The 20,152-nt window shown below is 38.1% G+C and overlaps 1 protein-coding gene across 1 annotated transcript in view; it reads right to left on the reverse strand.

Annotated features, from left to right (window-relative positions):
* The window catches only part of LOC104407208 (gamma-aminobutyric acid receptor subunit beta-1-like), a gene marked incomplete at its 3' end in the record, with an annotated part of 54,258 nt that overhangs the window by 15,264 nt on the left and 18,842 nt on the right, over positions 1–20,152 (reverse strand). The window contains exons 2-3 of the mRNA XM_010016426.1: positions 15,084–15,114; positions 13,531–13,751 (exon numbers count right to left, since the gene is read on the reverse strand). Coding sequence (XP_010014728.1) covers positions 13,531–13,751; positions 15,084–15,114 — 252 coding nt within the window. The remainder of the gene's footprint in view (positions 1–13,530; positions 13,752–15,083; positions 15,115–20,152) is intronic.

A 20,152-nucleotide genomic window follows, 5' to 3' on the forward strand; every position in this document is an offset into this window, starting at 1 on the left:
TTGAGATTAATTACAATCTAGAGTATTTTTTTATTTTTTTTTAAGCATTGTGTTTAAGGAATATTTTAGTTGCTAAAATCTTTTGGTTCATCTGAATGCGTTTCAGTGGAAATTGCTATTCCTTGGATCCAAAGGTAGATGGTGAAAAGCTGAATTTTTTGTCTTGGATCTTTCACAAATCTGGCTGATATAGGTCTTGTGCTAGTTATCACCATCTAACATCCCAGAGAGAGCTTGGAATCGTTATGCATTTTAGTCGCTTCCTGCAACTGGGTTAAAGTGTATACCCTGTATCAAGAAGAGGCAGTATTAACTGTATTAAAAGCAGAATTATCAGTCTCATGTGATAAAATAATTTTAAAAATGAAAAATCTATATACCATGCCAGAATCCTCCCAAAAAAATATACAAACCAGCTATAAAATTAGTGCTTTTATACTTCTTGCAGTGAAAAACTCAACAGTCGGAGACAAGTCAGTCATTAGCCAACTGTATTTCAAATTAATCCAGCTGGGGTCAATGGAATATTTCTTATGAAAGAATTTGACAATTTTTTTTTATTCCTTCCTCCCCCCCCCCCCCCCTTTTAAAATATGCAGCTAGAGATTAATCAAAAGTATTTCTTCAGAAACCTTTCTACATTTCTTCAGGTAATATCTCTTGTAGAATAGCTTATGAACTAATAAAATGCAAAGAGAGGTTTGAGTTTTTGGTTTTGGTTTGTTATTTTTTTAATTGGACCTCACAGGTGTGTTCCACAGACACTGTCTGACAAAAGAAAATAATGGGAAATGGGTTAACACATTATTTGAACTAAATCCTCACTAATAAAATAAACCTGTGCAATGTTTTTCTTTCTCTCCCTTGATCAGAACATGCTAAAACTAATAAATACAATGTTGGGGACATACAGGTGATGTATGTGGAAAACTGTTAGGCCTTTTAAAAACTCTTGAATACCATATCTTGTTTTACTAAAGCACAGATAGCCATAAGGGATATTGTCTTTCCTTTATGAAAATGTTTATAGTAAAACCTCAGAGCAAGTTTAAAACATCCCACATCAGCTAATAAAATAAAAAATATTAAGAATTCTATACCAGATTTACTTTCTGGGTTCTTCATTTACACAAATACATTAGGAACAGGGCTGGAGGTAGATTTATGTTTCAAACATAACCACTTGATCAGACTGTCTTACTTAGTTTACAAATCCGTCTATCTAAGGATTGCGAAAAATGCTGCAGTTGCAGTGTCTTGTGACCATTCTCTCAGAGGTGGCTAGAGTGGCTCTGCTAAAAGAGGCATCAGCAGTATGCATCAGACAGTTAAATTTCCTAGGCCTGAGAAGGGCCAAGGGGTCTAAACGTCTCTGAATTTCTTCTGCCTGTGCCATGATGCATAGGAGATGTCAGCTTACCCTTTGTATGTAACTTACCTTTTCAGGTGATAAACTTTTCTGTCTGATCTATAGAAATTACAATAATGTAAGAGGATGGAGAGATATATATATATCTATATCTCTATCTTTTTGGAAGATGTCTGGACCAAGCCTATTGTTATGCACATGGCTTTGAAAAATTCATTTTTTCATGAATGTGAAAAACTGTGTACTTGCCATGTGTGGAAAATAAAGGTTTGCAAAAAGTATGTTCAAATAAATTGTACATATTTTGATTTGTCTTTAGCTGTCTTTTCAAAGAGAAGTGCAAACTTTTACTGACCTGACTCTAGGAAGGATCTGTGTGGGATTTTTTGTTTGGGCGTATGTGTTTTATTTGGTTGTTTTGGTCTTTTTTTTTGTGTGTTTTCATTGTGTGTGTTTCTTTTTTCTTCTGTTTTGTTTGTGTATTTGTAATCCAATTGAATGTGTCATCCAAAACTACGAAAACTGTATTTGAAGTACCTACCTTCTTATGTCTGCTCAGGTTGACTTCTTAGTCTAACACAAAGAAGTCAGACCTGCAGTTCAAGGTGGGATTGTATTACCAATGCTATAGCAATACTTGGTAATCTTGCCTTATTAACTCCTTTATGAATGAAAACATTATAGTTGTCACACATCTTGCCTCTTAAAATTAGGTCATTTTGGCCTGGCAGTTATGAGACCATGTATGTTGATATGTAGCAAAGGTGCCAAATAAAGGAATTTTCTATTGTATTTTATGGAGTAATTAATTTTACATTTTATCATACTCAAGGGCTTGGCTGTTTTCTAGATTGCAGCTACTTCTAAAGTAGGCCAATGAAATTTCAGAAGAAAAACTAATCCTCTTTTAAAGCGGAGATATTTGTAGAAGAGTGAGGGTTAAGAAGAAAATACATTGCTTGAAAACATTTTCTTCTAAAAGCATTACTTAATTTTCATCTTAGTATTGTACTTAAACCTCAGTTCTTAATTTATCTTAAAATTACTTAAAAACACTGTGTTTGATTGCCTTAGTGAATTAATCAAGGCAGGGTTGCCTTGTACCATATCAAATGTGCAATGATGCTGATACCCTTGAACACTTGATAAGGTACAAGCCAGCATTTTATGTGGTGTGGCAGAGAGCAGGTATGGCCTGATAAACTGAGTGTAGTGAGTGAAGGGGTTGTGTTTGAGAAGCAGCAGCCCCCATAACCTGGCACCTTTTATTAATTTTCCTTTTTCAGTTTGTGTCATTAGTTGAATGGGCTGTCACAGCATTTGTTAAGGATTTCAGCAGCTGTAGGGTAGTGTTCATTAGAACAGTTCTTGTTTCTTAGAGAGAATACCTAAATTAAGAGGGTATCCACCCCCCCACTTGTGGATCTAAGTGTATTCATCAGTTTGGTGTGGGTCTGGTAGAATATTTGTTGCCTCCTCTAGGACCTTAATGTAACTGCCTTATGCTTTTACTGTATAAAAAGATGCAGATTTAATCCCTACCCATAGCCCCTCTGATTTTGGTTGAACCGGTACTTCACTGACGTCACAGATCAACATCAATATAAATGACACTGAGGTTGGTTTTGAGCAGCTATGAACTTATGCTTTCTCTTGGCGTAATAATTATTCTCAGCATGCTCAGAATTAATAGCGTGCAAATTGGAAATCTGCAGCAAAGTACAAATTTAATTACTGTCCTTTTTAATTTTTTATTATTAGAGAGAAATGGGTTTGCTTTTTATTAAATGTCTTTTTAATGAACTTCAAAACCTGGAAAACACACATACTGTGGTATGTACCAAACATATGCTGGTACGAAGTGTACTAAAAGGTACTTTATTAATCTCTGCCATTATATTTATTTTTAATTAATTTCTGTCTCCCAGTGTGTTTGAGGCAACTATAAGTAATAGAATCATTTAAACACACTAAAGATGAGCTTTGGTGTGAATAGAGTTTTGTGGTTTGGTTTTTTTTTTTTTTTTTTTTTACAATGATTTATTTTTAAAAGGCAATTATATTTAGAAGTTCAATTTTGGTACAGATTAGGTTGGCAGTTGCAGAGTTGTAATTCTGTTGGAAGACATTTCCGCTTCTGATATGAAAGGGAGGACTTGCTCAGGTTTTGTAGGCAGAACATATAACAGAGAAGAATGTATAATAACGTATAATAGAGAAGAAACTAATCCAAAACCAATTTAAACCAAGACAGTAAGTGATGATGTGCTGCATAGAAAACATGTAAACCATACTTTGCAGTGTCCTTCAATTTAAAAACTAAATATTTGTTAAATGTTGCCTCATTTTTTTGTATTGTTCTATGGATAGTATTCATATGGTTAAGTAGTATTTTAACAATATTAATATATTTAAATAGGAGACATAATTTCAATAATCTGAGTTTGATCTAGAATCTGCTTGATTAAGTGGTCTTTGAACAAAGCCTAGTGGGCTTTGCTCTACAAAATGCTTATAATTCAGTTCTTCAAAGTGCTGCGTTTGATAGACATAACCAATTGCAGCATCTAAAGCTTGTGTTTAAATTCAACCCATGGAGCCAGTTCTTGTGACTCTTCCAAACTGCTTATGTACTTAGCTACTGATTACAAGAGCCACTACTCGTATATTTAAAGCTGAGTCCATGTTAAGTACTTGTGTGTTTGTTGGGGTACGTTTATGCATTCACTATAGGACTCATTCAACCTGAAGTATTTCCCCACCTTCTGTAGGTTATTTTGGCATAAAAAAAGTACTGTGTGATAATGGAATAAAAAATAATTTGGCTGGAATTGGAGGAAAATGTTCCAAGTCAAATACAGGGAATTATCTGATAATTCAGTACGAGTTTATGAATAGCTGCTCTCCACAGAGCTGAGTGTTTCTGCCAAGAGGTAGGGGAGATTTGCAGTGTGTGCCGCTGGAGGGATTTCAGATTGCATGCTGTCAGTGATGATAAGAGCACCTCTTTCTGGGATGGACAGCTGGTGGCTTCCCCCCCGGTGTTTGAAGTCATTCATACTAAAGGAAGAGAGCAAGGCTGTCTCTGAGTTACACCTAGGATGTCTTGCCATACCCTGGCAGCCAGAAGAGGACCCTACCTTTCTTCCTTTTTGGTTTTAAGGTTTCAGTCTTCCTTTTCCACTTGTGCTATTTATTAACTACCAATTTACCACTTAATTTTATCAAGCCTGGGATGCTCCATTTTGTGCTTAACACTGAATAAAACCTCAGTATTTCAGAAGCAGTATTTTTTTGTTTGCACATAGAAGCCCATAAGCAGTTGCAGCATTTCTGGTTTACCTGCAGTAGTAAAGGTCTACAGAAATGATGCCCCATACATTTAAGCGCATTACTCACTTAAATTTCATCAGTTTTGGCTGTTGCTTTCAGTTATAAATTACTACAATGATCTTAGTCTTGGGTATTCTTCATCAAATGATGTTAAAGAAATTATAAAACCCTGTATTGATTGGTATGTTACATTGTGTGTAACAAACATGTGAGTAAAATAGTAGTGAGGTTGCATTTCACCATATACAGCATTACATGGACTTAGCAAAAAGGTTACAAATCCATCCACTCCAGAATGAGGAGGTGCCTGAACTGAGGTTGTCTCTGATTTCCAGCTGTGGCGTTAAGCAGTGAAGTACACAGCAGCCTCCAGGGATGGGTGTAAAGCAGGTCGGTGCATAGTTTTCCATTCGTGCCCAAATTAAATACTAGAGAAGTAAAACGATGACTTCAGCTTCATTCAGCAAATGGACTAAATGTGCTGGTCTCCCACTGATTTATCATCCTTAACATCCTGTAGCACTCTGTCCTTTCCAATCTTGGTACATTAGGTAGAGGAATAAGAAACTGCAGGCTGGACATGAAGAGCCCTGAGAGGAGCTGGAGGAGGCAGGTTTGGGGAGAAATGTTCACACCTGAAGAGGACAGTGCAGCTAAGCTGATAGGGAATGTAAAATGGGTTTCAACGTCTGTGCTGGAGAAAAGTCTGGCTGGACCTGAAAAAACGTTTCTGAAGCGCAATAGGCCCAGTGGGAAAGTAAAGCTTTCTGCTGTGTTGCCTGCTATTAGCAAGTTAGATGGCTGCAAGGGACACCCAGCCTGGGAAGGAGACAACCATTAAAACCAGTAAATCAGAGAGTACTTTCTATTTGGAGTAGAGTACTGCAGTGTTGTTTGTCATGAGCTTAAGAGTGGCTAGGTTAAATATTTTTTATTTTTGCTATTTTTTGTTTTGTGCCTGAATATAAATACACTTCTCTCTACGTCTGTAAAACAAAGCAAGCAAATTTAGTTTCTGCAGGTTTCTCTTCTGTTCTACACTTTTCCCCTCAGCTAGAGCACATAACTGTTCTTCAGTTAATTTTCTCACTCATTCAGTAAAATGAGTGATGTTGAGAGTGTCTCACTCCCTGGTGTGCCTTCACTGTTCTTGCATACAATTATGAGACAGACTACACCTGTACTGCCTCCTTGGGCGTTCAGCATTATTTAGACAAGCACATCTCTCAGCTTCTGTGTGAAAAACAAGCTATATCTTGGTACGCCAGTGCCTGCTTGAGTGCTGCTGTGCCTCATGCAGTAAATTGCAGAATGTAGCTGTATTGACATCATATGTTCCTTTCTTTATTTTCTCAGGATGTATTATACAAACCAAATAGCAACCTCTGTCAAGTTAACTGCAGTGTGTGGGAAATGACATGAGATGGACTGTGTCAAATTAACCAGTTTTGCGCATGTTAAGAACAATCCTGAAAATGCATTTTAGCTTAATATCTGGCAACACCAGATATAAAGAGTGCTGCAGCAGTCGCAGCTAAATACAGATGTTCTCTGTTTTAACTTCATAAACACACAGGCTGGAGGAGTCCTTGGTCAAGCATGAGAGAGCATAAGTGAACTCTGGTTCTTTTTTCCCCTCTGGTAACTGCTAAGCGTAAGAAATAGCTCTTTCTCTATAGCTACTGAAGCCTGGTTAATAAATACAGCTGTATTTTGGCCACACATACCGTCTTCCATGCATAGCCTATTGTTACCAACTGCTTTCTCCCCGTGAGTTAAGGTACTGGTCATTGCTCGCTCATCTAAGAAGGGCTTAAAGAGGATTTGAGGAACTACAGGCCTGTCAGTCTGACCTTGGTGCTGGGGAAGCTTAAGGAGCAGATCATCTTGAGTGCTGTCACACGGCACATACAGGACAACCTGGTGACCAGGCCCAGTCAGCGTGGGTTTTTTAAAGGCAGGTCCTGCTTGACTAACCTAATCTACTTCTTTGACAAGGTGACCTGCTTAGTAGATGAGGGAAAGGCCATGGATATTGTCTACCTAGACTTTAGTAAAGCCTTGACACCATTTCCCATAGCATCCTCCAGGAGAAACTGGCTGCTCATGGTGTGCTCTTCACTGGGTAAAAACTGGCTGGCTGGCAGAATCCAAAGGGTGATGGTGAATGAAGTTCAATCAGCTGGCAGCTGGTCACAAGTGGTGCTGCCCAGGGCTCAGTACCGGGGCTAGTTCTGTTTAATATCTTTATCAATGATCTGGACAAGAGCACCCTCACTAGGTTTGAAGATGACACCAAACTGGGCAGGAGTGTTGATCTGCTGGAGGGTAGGAAGGCTCTACAGAGGGATCTGGAGAGGCTGGATTGACGAGCCAAGGCCAATTGTATGAGGTACAACAAGGCTCAGTGCAGGGTCTTACACTTACATCACAACAACCCCGTTCTTCACTGAAAAGGCTGTCAGGCATTGGAACAGATGCCTAGAGATGTGATTGAGCCACCATCCCTGGAGGTATTGAAAAAGATGTGTTTATGTGGTGCTTAAGGACATAATTTAGTGGTGGACTGGGCAGTGCTGGGTTAATGGTTGAACTGAATGATCTTAAAGGTCTTTTCCAACCTAAATGATTCTATGATCTCTTTGCACCAGCCATGCCATGCCCAAGGACTGGGCTACAGAGCAGGAAGAAGAGATGACAATAGGATTGACAGAGGGCTACAGAATCCACAGACAATTCAAACAGTCTGCAAGCAGCAGGAGGGACTAAGAGGAAAATTCATCTGCCTCAGGATCAATTTGCTGTATCCTCTTTATCTCCTTTTTTCCTTCTGATTAAACAAGTGGTCCTAGCAGTGCATCTCCTGTGACTTGGGACCAAGCTGCCTGCCCATCAGGCATAATTGCTTGTTTAAGCATAGTCTGTTGGGAAAAAGTTTACAGCAGGCCCAGTGTGACCTGTGGCAGGCTGAACTGGCATCCACAATGCACGCTTGAAGTGCTGCTTTCATCCATACCTGTTATTTGCTGTACGTTGAGGAATGTATTCCTTTGCCTGTGAATCCTGAAAACTGACCCTCAAAGACTCAAATCTTTTGGGACGTAGAAGAAATGGCAAATATACGGTTGACTTGTTTTTGCAAAGTTCTTGTATATCTTCAGGTTTCAAAAAACGTGAAGTCCCAAATTGATTCTTCTAGCCTTAATACTGCAATGTGGTTCATATATAACCACATATGAAAATACTAAGTAGGAAAAGTAGTGTCTTCTGTGTCAGTTGTGATTTAATGTCTTGCTCCTTCTTGGATTTTTTACTCCAGCATGACACTACTACTACTACATTTTTTTAAGATGCCTGCTGCTACATCTTTTGGCATTGATACATGGAAGAAATAGCTTCTTGTATCATTTTCAAAACTACTCTATCCTTGATAAAAGTATGCTTTATAAGTTATTCTGTATTTGTCTGTAGAGTGAAATAAAAAGTAGCTTTATAATTCAGTCAGATGAGGTGGTTTTTTACCACTTAGAATGACTGCAGTATTTTTCTTTTTTTTTTTTCCTCTGGATCTGTTTGGTAACACAGGTGAGGACAATCTTTTAAGTATCAGTGTAAGTAGGCTGCTTTTTCCCATGATGGGATGTCCTCAGAAGGACCCAGTACTTGACTTTTTAGTAAAATCCATTAAGGTCTTTGGAGGAAACCCAAAACTTTACAGCCCCAAATCATGGCAGTACAAAACCAATCCACAAAGCAGTGAATTTTCACTGCACTAAAAGATGTAAACTGGTGGCTATCAAATTCCTTTATCAACACTCAGATGTATCACTGAAATAGAGTCAAGAAGGGAAGTTTACACTCAGATTTACCTTAAAGATTATATTTAAAACCAAAGCATTCAACATTTAAATATATCTTTTCTTGTATTCTACCTTTAGGGTATGCTTGATTGGCTTCCATGGGTATCATATGAATAAGTATTTCATAAATCCAATGTTGCATGTCTCAATTCATGTTTTTGAATTGGTTTGAGGTAGATGCATGTGCCTGACAATATTTATGCCACAGAATACTTTCTTTATGTAAGTGATGTAGTAAGTCCTTATTTTGAAGGCAAAGATTGTTCTTCCTCCTGTCTCCTTGCGCTTATAGTGCCCAGCAAAGCGGCATCCTCTGCTGCAGGGGTGTAAAAATGTGTGGTCTCACTAAACCCAAAAGTTTTCTGTGCTCCAAACCAGATCTTCACTCCTTGTCACGATACTACTTCCTACCTTGAAATAAATGAACACCTGCTCTGTTGAAAGATGGCTTTGTGTGTGAACATCAGGAGGGAGGGAAATCTATGTAAAGGTATCACTGAAGGTATGTTGCACTTCTTAACTAGTCATTTTGAAGGATATGCTTCTTTCATCAAAACCAGATGAATTTCTGCTGATATTATCATGACATTGCCTCAAAATAAACAGAACAGACACCTAAGAAGCAACAAGATGTTACTGCTCTTCTAGTGAAATGCTCAGAAGAATTAAGACATGGCAGAAAAATACTAGAAAAGGATGATTTAAATCAGAACTTCCATTCTCAACATCCTGATGTAAGAATTTTAATAGGGAATTCAGTACAGTAAATTATTAAAGTTTCCTTAAATATCTTAAAGACAGATTACATGTCTACATCTTACCTGGGAAAGTGGGACAAAAGACAAGCAAAAGAAACTGCAACATGTGTTGGTTTGAGAATCTAGATCTTTGGGAGATATTTCTAGAGAATCTTACCTGAAAAAGCAATGAAAGTAATGAGGCATTAGACATGCTGCTAGTGCCAAAAGGATTATAGCTAATGGGATCTGATAACTTATTAAAAATAAGGGAAAAAATAATGAAGAATCCAGTATTCTACCAGCTGTACTGGGACCAAGCTAGAGCTATTTCAGACACCAGCCTCACAGTGCCACAGGTTTGCATATTGACTTGAAGGGTTTATTTGTTGTTTTTTTTCTCTCGGGAAGCAGTTGGCTACACCACAGAAAATAATAATAGCTGTCCTGGTTTTGGCTGGGGTAGTTAGTTTTCTTCCCTACTAGCTGGTACAGTGCTGTGTTTCAGCTTTAGTCTGAGAATAACGTTGATAACGCACTGATGTTTTATTTGTTGCTAAGTAGTGCTTGCTCTCAGTCAAGGAGTTTTTAGTTTCTCATGCTGTGCCAGTGAGGAAGGAGGTGAACAAGAAGCTGGCGGGGAGCAGAGCCCCAGCTGACCATAGGAGTATTCCATACCATAGACCATCATGTTCAGCATATAATACTGATGGGAAGAAGGAAAGAGGGGTGGACATTTGGAGATGGCATTTGCCTTCCCAACTGTTACATGTGATGGAGCCCTGCTTTCCTGGAAATGGCTGATGGGAAGTGGTGAATTAATTCCTTGTTTTGCTTTGCTTGCATGCACAGCTTTTGCTTTCACTATTAAACTGTCTTTATCTCAACCCAGGAGTTATCTCGCTTTTACCCTGCCAATTCTCTGCCCCATCCCACTGGGTGCGTGTGTGAGTGAGTGGCTGAGTGGTACTCGGTGGCTGGGGTTAAGCCACAACAGGTCCATAGCACTTAACAGTGACACTCAACTTCCCTGGCATATTTGAAATGGAGTTCAGTGGAAATATTAATGTGGAGTTAAATATGTTTATGTGTGTTTAGTTGCTTGGGCAATAGGATGAAAGAGTTACTCAGTAATGCTATGAATTATTCACTACTGTAAATAATTAAGAGAAGTAGCATTTGCAGTAAGAGACAACAGCAATGCACAATTTTAGAAGGCAGAAGGTTTAGGAGTATTCTGTGTCTGCACAAGTTTATGTACACATAGTTCTTTAAACCACGTGGGTACAGCAGCTGAAAGTTACTGGAAAAAATAACTAAAGGGACTGGTTATTTCATCACAGAAATATTAAGATGGAGACATTCTGAAGTTTGATAATGCTTTGTTATATCATCTAAAACCAGTCCAGCATATTCAGTGCAAGTTTCCCTTGTTTATTCATCTGTAAAGCCAGAAAACTAACCTTGGTTTATTTTTCTTCAACTCTGAGACTGAACATTGCATTAACGCCAAACTGCCAAGTAAATGGGTACAAGCAAAGTAGGTTATTTAGAGCTGCTGTGATTGTTTCAATTTGTGTTTAAAGAAGCCAGTAAAATTTCATATTTGAGGCTGAAAGGAAGCATTAACTCTGGAACGAAAATAGAAAAATGTGTGGGGAATTAGAGGCATGGGGGAAAGCAAGCATTTTAATCATCCTTGAGAGGTGGTTTAATGCCCTGCCTATTTTACTGGGAACTCAGACACTGTTCTGCAGCATAATTGGTGTTGTCTGTCTTGTTCAAGTCGTGCCAGGTCAATGCTCTGTCTTCATTACTAAAAGCGAAAAAGAGATGTTTGGTGATGCTGTCTTCATGCTCTCTGCTGCATAGAGGCTAAACACAAGCTAATCTGTTGCAAAGTTTCTTCTTTGCTTGTGAGACTAAGATTGGAGCTGTTCTCAAATATCTAACAGGCAATGCAGAATTTTACCTAAAAACATTTTCTGCAGTGTTTTCTGGTGTTTTATTTCTTATGAGCTCTGTCATCTGGTACACGAAGAAATTGCTGTTTGTATGATCTAAAGGTAATCTGTAGAGTGACAGAAGCACATTTATTACTGTGAGGAAAGTGACCTCTGACAGATGCAAACTTAGTGCAATAATTGTGGTCTGTTGTATGAAACCTGTTTCAGTGTCTCAACTTCATTATTTCTTCTGCTTGTTTGTTATCTTTGTCTTTGTAGTACTAGATGGCAAGTGTGTGGAATATAGGTTGCACTCTTTTAGTTGGGACTTTTTTTTGTTTTGGTTTTGTTTGGTTTTCCTGCATTGGGGTATTAAGTTGAAGAGCTGCAGCTGTTGCAGAGTTGCATAGCTGCTGCTTATCCATTCAAATGTGAATGTTTTTTTAATCATATGAACTAGCAGCCTCATTATGTGCAGGTGACCATCTTTGCTGTTGCACTGGAGGTTTGCCTGACCATCTCTGAGAGGCAGAACAGAAGCACTATGCTTGGGCAAGGTCCCAGCTTCTCAGCCAGGCTGGTGCTTTGTTGATGAAACGCATGAGAGGACCTGCAGCAGATTCACCAGATGTGTCCCAGCTTCTTTTGCTATTTTTTCAGAAGACAGTTATTAATAAGAAATGTATGGCATGTGTGTGGAAGCACGTGTGTGATGTACATTTCTAGGTGTAGTTTATATTGTTTACAACAGCTTGTGTGGGACTACTTGGCTCTAATGCACATTGTTGCGACTATGCAAATCCTGGAATGTAAATAAGTTTAGTTCCTGGCCTTAAGAAAAAATTATTTTTTTTGAAGCTCTAAAACTTCTCAAGCCAAAAAGTCCTCTAATGATAACTGCCCTGCTAAGCTGATTTTCAGCAGTCAGTTTGATTGAAAGGAACTACAGGACGTCTGAAGGCAGTGGGAAAGATATATTTTTCAGATGTTCTTTTTAGAAGTTGATAATGAGAGCCTGTAGCCTATCAGCTATTTCCCCATGGGTTCCTTGTTTTATTTTTCTCAACTGCACCAGAGCAGACCTGGCTGTATCAAAATGCCTGTGTGGTCGCTGATAGTAATTGATGCACTACCAGTGAATATGACAAGTTCAAAAGAAAGCATGATGAACCAAAATAATAATTTATAAATTATTTTTTGTTTCTTATCAAGCTTGAATTTATGGGTTGGAAGGCTTTGAATGCATGGGTAGTGTTGCGTTATAAAGGTTATGTTTTTATAGGCCAACAGGTCATTTCAAAGTTCGATTTTCAGTAAACTCTGAGTTATCTTTCCCCAAACTTTATTTTCATTTTGAATTGCTGCAGCAGTTTTGGGTTTTTTTCAATCCTATTTTAGGTATGATTTTGAGGTATTTCAGTTAGGTTTTCCATTTTATCTTTTTTTTTTTTTTTCCTGATTAACTGAATTATGCTTTCAGGCTTATGTTCTCTATTATTTTCATTGTTGACAGTGATCAAGGGTTGTTTCAGACAGGCAATGCTGGGTTTTTGTTTTGTTGTTTTTTTTCTAAACAAAACTACCATAACTTTTTAAAAATAATGCAAGGCCTACTCAGGCTCTGCAGCAATCTCAACATAAAAAATAACTTGGTTTAGTTTTAATTTATACTTCTGGATCTTATCATTAGATTGTGCCTGTCCAGATATTGGAATATATTTTTATGTACAGGGGTGAATATAGGTTGCACTGTATGGAGAAGCAGTTGTGACATGAAGAGGCAGTGATAAACCAAGGTAGATTAAAGAAACCTGTACCCAGACATGTAGATAATCTTTAAATAATTCATGTAAACTCACAAATGCCTTCTTTTTATTCCCTAACAAATGTTGGTTGCATTTCTTCAGGTGACTCCTAGTTTTACTTTTTATATTGTTCTAAAGAACTGCTGGAGCAATTCAGAAGGAAGGAATGTTTCTGTAGGCTGTGATCAATTACTAGGCGAGAACCATAACAAAGAACTCACCAGTAGTGCTAACACGCTCAAAAGAGCTGAAAGAAAGAGAGGCATTGGGCTGTCAGTTATTAAAGGGAGTTTTGATGCCCTGTGGAAAATTCTTGAGTGTATTGAGGCAGTCTGGATAGAGTATGTGCTGACTCATTAAGCTGCACTGAGAAACCAGGAAAAAGGAGAGGAGAGCAGCGTTGGTACTGACTGCACTTTACCAATCATGACTTGCATTCTGCCAGGACAGCTGCATAGGTGATTAAAAAGCCCAACATACCGTAGGCCGTAAAGGACTGTCCCATCTGGATGGAGTCGAATCATTCGGTTTTTCACTGTCACCCCATGGACAAATGACTTCTTGTCATTTTGGAAATACGTGTCTGGCACCCAGAGCTGGTCAGCCACTCTGTTGTCCAGAGTTAGGTTCAAAGGTATTCCAGAGTAAGAGAGTCTTTTATCCCTCCAGGACTGCTGGAAGTACATGGTCAGGGTGTAGTCCTAAGGAAGAAACAAGAATGACTTTTTTTACTTTGCATACTGAATAGATTAACGCAAGTTTATGTTTAGATAACACTTGGTAACTAAGTATCAGTAGCAATAGGAAGTTTAGGGGTCATTCAGATATTGTTGTCATTAACCATGACAAGTCTTGGCCTGTTTGTATTAATGTCAAACTTTGCACTACTGCCAATTGGAGACTGCCACACGCTTTCAAAACCTCTTGAGCCAGAGGTAGTATATAGTGCATTTGGGTCTCCAGTCTGTGGATCACACTTGCATCATTGTGGGTGTTTGGTTTTTAATTTTATTTGAAAAGAGCAGGGTCTATCTGACCTCTGCATGCACTGAGGACTTTCTTTTGATGTTTCCTCCCTTCTTCCCTAAAGTTTCCTCACACAATCCAGAAAGACCAGCAGTCCCTAGACCTCCTGAGGCAGAGCAAATCAGACTTCAGAATGTATAATGGACAACTTCCCATTCTGCATCTGCTGGAGCTGCCAGATGTAATGACCTTAGATAGCCAGGCACATCTCGCCTGAGTCTGGGGAACATGGTGTTCTCTGTCCTTAGCAATCAGATATTACCACATAGAAAATGAACCTCTTCTCTTGACTATCACTCTGTGGCTTAGGTAAAATGTAATTTGTGCAGTCCTTCAGCTTTCACTTAGTCTGAAAAGAAATTTTTCTAAAAGGCTTCTGGCCTGATTTACTCTCTTGTGTCTGTCTTTCTGGGAATTTGGTGATTTTTTAAAGGTATTCAGTTCTTTAAAGTGGAAAAGCCCATGTACTTTGTAGATGTTGGATTTTTAAAAAGATGACTGGAATGTATGTAGACTATTAGTTTTGTTTTCCCCATGTCATCCCACAGCCTTTTCAAATGGCAGGTCATTTTGTCACACATTTTTTACAGTATAAGTGCAGCAAAATTATAGAACTTACTGAAAAAATTAGTTAGGGTTAAGATTTTCTTTTATGTGAAAGAAAGCCTTGCATCAGTCATCCTCAAAAATACTAGCCTGGTCTGTAATTTGTGAAGAAATAGAGAGCTTAAAAGCCGTCTGATGTAATTTGCTTTCTTCATCTTCAGCTTAATCATTGCCATGAAATCAAAGCAGAGTTGTTACCTTTCAAAAAGACTTTCTGTCTGAAATGTTGCATCTGGCAGAGTTATAAACTACACACTTATTGGTAAAAGAAGTTAATGAAAATACTTCTCTTCCTTGCCCTGGACCTACAATAGTTGTTTTGTACGGAGGAAATGCCATGACTTGATGATCAGTGGTCACAGACAATAGGACAATTATGTCCATTGTGAGAACTGATTTACAAGGTTTTCATAGATGCGCCTTTTTCCAGGCCTGCAAGAAGATGGTTACAAAGGACAGAACCAAGAGGTGGTATGCCAAAACCAAAAGTTTTTGTTGGTGTTTTTTTTTTTTTTCCTGACCCAAGTAACTAGGAGGAGATCAGGATACCTTCTTTTGCTTTTCAGTCCATGCTGTTGAAGATTGGAACTTCCAAGTGATGCGGTGGGGTATATTCTGAGCTCTGCTGAACAGGTCATTTATAATTTAAATGGCAATATGGAGAATCATGAACCCAAGGAGGCAAGTCTTTGAATGTACAATTTGAATAGAGTTGGGTTAGAATCAGGAATTTAGAGAGAAATTAAATCCCTGTCCTTTTTTTCTCTTACGCATATACAGACTTGGAGACCAGATGGGACTGGATGAGAAAAAATAAAAATTAAGACCAAACGAAACCAACACTATTCTGCAGTTTTCATATGTTGTATCTGTTTCCTAGCTTGCTTTATTTCAAGCAACTTCAGATAGAAAAGCTTTCATACATGGCTGTTACAAGTTAAATCCTCAGTGCTTTACTTGGTATCCTTTACGTCATCTACCTGATTCAGCAGAGCCTATGCTGTCTGCTGCACAGATGGAATAGAAATTCCAATTATATATAATTATCTTTTTTCCTTCCTGCTTTCTTTTATATTTTCACTAGGTCTTAGAGCTGCTCTTGTAGAACTGTCATGCTGTCCTGGAAAAAAGCTAACAATTGAGAGTGGTGCCTATGTGATGGCTCTCAAAGATTAGCCAAGATAAACTACAAGAGATCTTAGAGGATGTGATCAAGTGAAAGAAAAAGAAATTCTGTCTGTTGGCTATGGTTACTAGAAGAAAATGAGTTGCTATTTTTAGCATTGTAGCTTGCATAAGTAATTTTGCTTCTTCCAGTTGTGCTATATACAGAACACTGCTGTTGGTAACACTATGGTAAAGAGATCTCCTTCCTTGCAATTGTGCTGTACTATGTAGAAGTATGTGGCAAACGAACAAGTGTGATGGGGAGAAAAAATCTGAGCTTCATTCTAAAGGAATCTCAGTGTTTCTTAACTCAGCAAATGATCTATTTTCTCCCATTCCCCAGATCATGGAGGTGCTACAGATCCAATATTTTGATGAGGCAAATGAAGACTATGTCATGATTATGAGAGTCCCTGTTGCTGTAAATTCTTATTTTAAAAAGCATAGTTAAAGGTTATTTTAATGAAAACCAAATGTATATAAACTATAATAATCCAAATTATATAGTTACACATTTTTATAACTTTTTTAAAGGAGTACAGCTTTACCTTTCTCATATTTCATCAGTGAGGAATGAAATGTCAGCAAACCATATGGCTAGTCTCACATTGAAGGGTTTTGTATTAATTTTTTTATGTTTTACAGTGGTGTGAGTGAAGTGAAGATTTAATGACTACTTGCCTTCAATGCTGTAAAATTTGCTGGGGATTTTGTAGATTCAAGCTCTAAAGTGTACAAATAATTTCTGAATCTTCTGGTTCTTGGCTACAGAATATTTTTAGCTTTTTATGGCAGCTTTCCAAGGTCTCAAGCATCAGTCTAAATATGAAAAAAAAATCAGACCATTTAACTTTCGTACTTAAGAATTTCTAATTGTGAGTTTAAAAGATCTGGGCCCAGTGTAAAATTAAAAAAGAGAATCTGTTTCTGCAGGTAACTGTTCTTTTAAATGATTTGTTTTAAAAACATTTCATTTTTTTTTTTTTTGGAAGCACACTGAATATTTTTTGCTGAACTGTACTTCCTATGATAAAAGAAAAAGCTGTAATGCTACTGAAAAATCATGGTGTTACAGTACATTTAATTCAGCTGTCACACAAGTGCTGCCCTGCTTTTCCAGGGCGTAGTCAACCTTCCTAGTGGCAAATGTCTGAGCAGCAGTGATAAAGTTGGTTTTGTATGTATTGATTCCTCCCCACCCCTTTTTTTTTTTAATGTGATGGATTCTGATTTGTTAGTGTGAAATGTGTTTTTTTCCCTTCTTAGTAATTGTGCAAATTTCTTACGCATTTCCAGTTTGATACAAGGGTATAAGTAAGCATGTATATATAGTGTGTAAGTCGGCCTGTGTACCAGCATTGTAATAGGGTACATTAGGTTGTGAAGACAAATACATGCGAGTCCTAGGTAAGAGAGATTCTGTGAAAATGTGAGTATGAGAAACTAGCTTATTATTACTCAACATGGCAAATTATTTCTTAATCTGAATTTAAGCAGTCTCATAAATAAATATTGGTACCAAGCTTCACAGTTCACTTGACTAATATAAATTTCTTGTGGTAAAGAAAATGAATGGATCGCTGATGCATATTTGTCGTGGTTCAAGCCCAGCCGGCAACTTGGAACCACGCAGCCGCTCGCTCACTCCCCCCCTTTTCCTTCCTCCCCCCGCTCCCGGAGGGATGGGGAGGAGAATCGAAGGAATGTAACTCCCACGAGGTGAGATAACAGCTCTCCAGTAACTAAGGTATAATACAAACCACTACTGCTACCAATAATAATGATAAGAGGAATAACAAGGGAAAAGGACACAACCGCTCACCACCCGCCGACCGATACCCAGCCCGACCCGAGCAGCGATCTGGGCCTTCCGGGTAACTCCCCCCAGTTTCTATACTGGGCATGACGTGCTGTGGTATGGAATACCCCTTTGGCCAGTTTGGGTCAGGTGTCCTGCCTCTGCTTCCTCCTGGCTTCCCCTCCTCTCTGGCAAAGCATGAGACTGAGAAAGTCCTTGGTCAGAGTAAACATTACTTAGCAACAACTAAAAACATCGGTGTTATCAGCATTGTTCCCAGACTGAAAGTCAAAAACACAGCACTGCACCAGCTACTAAGAAGGAGAAAAAATGACTGCTGTAGCTGAACCCAGGACAATATTGTACTTGAAGTTAGAACAATCTGTAGTTCCAGAAAGTAATAGATCGGGGAGTTCCCATACAATATTAAGTTTCACTTTTATTTCCATTTTCTTATTCCCTGATCTTTTTTGTGCAACATGTATGGATGATGTAAGGGTAGTAAAAGACTTCCCCTCTTCCTCCTCGCCCCAAACCTCTGTAGGTCTCTGAAACCAGTAGAGCTGCATTAGAATAGCTAAATAACTTGGACTTGCTGGTAATTTCCACTGTGTGGTTTACAAGTTCAACACAGCAAAATATAAAGTGGAATACTTCGTTATATTGTAATCTAACTTTCCAGGATACACAGAACTGGTACTTCACCATGGTTATCAGTTGAACTATGGACTCTGGTGGAATAAAACATAAGTTTACGTATCTGCTGTACTGGCGGTTGCAATTCTAGGCATGTTTTAAGAGGAGAATAGGCAATATTTTAACTTGCAGTGTCCAGCTTTGTGATCTAAAAAACCTTCTGTGTTTTTCCTCTTTCCAGGGTGGCCTCAATCTAAGTTCTGTTATCATTTCATGTATTGAAAACAGTTTATCACATTCTGATATACTTAAGCAATAACCGAATGTCAAAGCACACTCCAAAAGTCTTACCACCTAAAAATTAACAGTATGTATGCAGTTATTAGCCAGTTAGTAAATGGAAGAGTATTTTGTGACTATTTAGCTGTTTTAGGTCAACTCAATGTCATATATTAGATCTCTAGATGTGTTTGTACATGAAGGCACTGTGCAGCAAAACAAATAGGTGAAACATAGCATACTTCTAATAGACAACAGTCATACTTCTGATAGACAATAGTGTGTGCTGATAGTTGAGATGCATACTGTATACCCAAATGGTCTTAAATTAAAATTATACCCTTGGGAACCATTCAATAAACAAATATCTGGCTGCATTGCAGAAAATGAGATACAATGCAATTCAAATAGAGTATAACTTAATCAAGACAAACATAACTGAAATTGCAATTTAAAATTAAACATGGAGTGAATACTAATATCGACTGTAATAAGGTCATAAATGTAGAACAGCAATATATGTAAATCCTGCTGTGACTGCATGATGTTATTAATTGGGGAAGATTATTTTCTGTGTTTATCTGATACTAAAGAATGGGAAGGGTAGAGTTTTGAGACAGTAGTAAGTGCTGAATTTGGAAATTATACTCATTCCTATGTCGTAAGCATGCTAATACATTAGAAGAAGCTGTTAGCATTTGCTTAGCAACAGGTAGCTGTCCTATCTTTGGTACTTCTAGGGAAGATCTGTACCTTCACCTGAAAAAGAGCCATTTTAAGATAAGAGAATGGGGTTTTTTTGCTTGGTTGTTTGTGGCTGGTGGGGTTTTATTTTTGGTGGGTTTTGTTGTTGGGTTTTATTTTTGTTTTGGGATTTTTTCGGGTGTTTTATTTGTTTGGGTTTTTTTGTTTGTTTGGGTTTTTTTTTAATCCTTTATAATTTCCCATGTATAGTTGATGCTCAATTTGAGATACTGCACAGAAATTACAAGACAACATTGTAACAGAAATTAAGGAGGAAGAAAATAGTGGTTCTATTTATGCTCTTCTCTAAAAATGTCAAGGCAACTACATCTCTTTATTAGGTCTGCAGTCCAGCCAGGCAAGAAAGCTGTCGAGTTAGGGATGTGCACACTAGTGGATGAATTGTATTTGTCTTCCTTCCTAAGGATATAGTTGAGCGTTCATTTTGGTTTTGTTTTCAATGAAGACTGATGCAGCGTATGTTATCCAGTTCCCTCCTTCTTTGCAAAGTCGTGGCAGGAGGAGGGACTTGAATTATTCAGTGCTCTGGCCTGGTTCACAGGAGGCTGTGGTTCTCATGAACTACGTTTCTGTCAGGGGAAACAAAATTTTCCCACAGCAAGCTTTAGTTTTGCAGAAATCATGTTTTCTGCCAGTAAATTGCGAATAATTTGTAGATGTGAGATTTCTGTAGGAGAAAAAGTTGTGCAAGGTGTTATTATTTTATTTGATCCAGTTGGTAGCTGTAGTTGCTATTGAAGTGCCTTGCATTTCTGTTTTTGAAATGTGCTGACAATTCTCCAGAGAAAAGTTTCATAAACCTTGCTGGCATTTACAGCTTCACAA

Source organism: Nestor notabilis, unplaced genomic scaffold (assembly GCF_000696875.1).
Source record: "Nestor notabilis isolate BGI_N333 unplaced genomic scaffold, ASM69687v1 scaffold14226, whole genome shotgun sequence".
NCBI classification, from domain to species: domain Eukaryota; kingdom Metazoa; phylum Chordata; class Aves; order Psittaciformes; family Psittacidae; genus Nestor; species Nestor notabilis.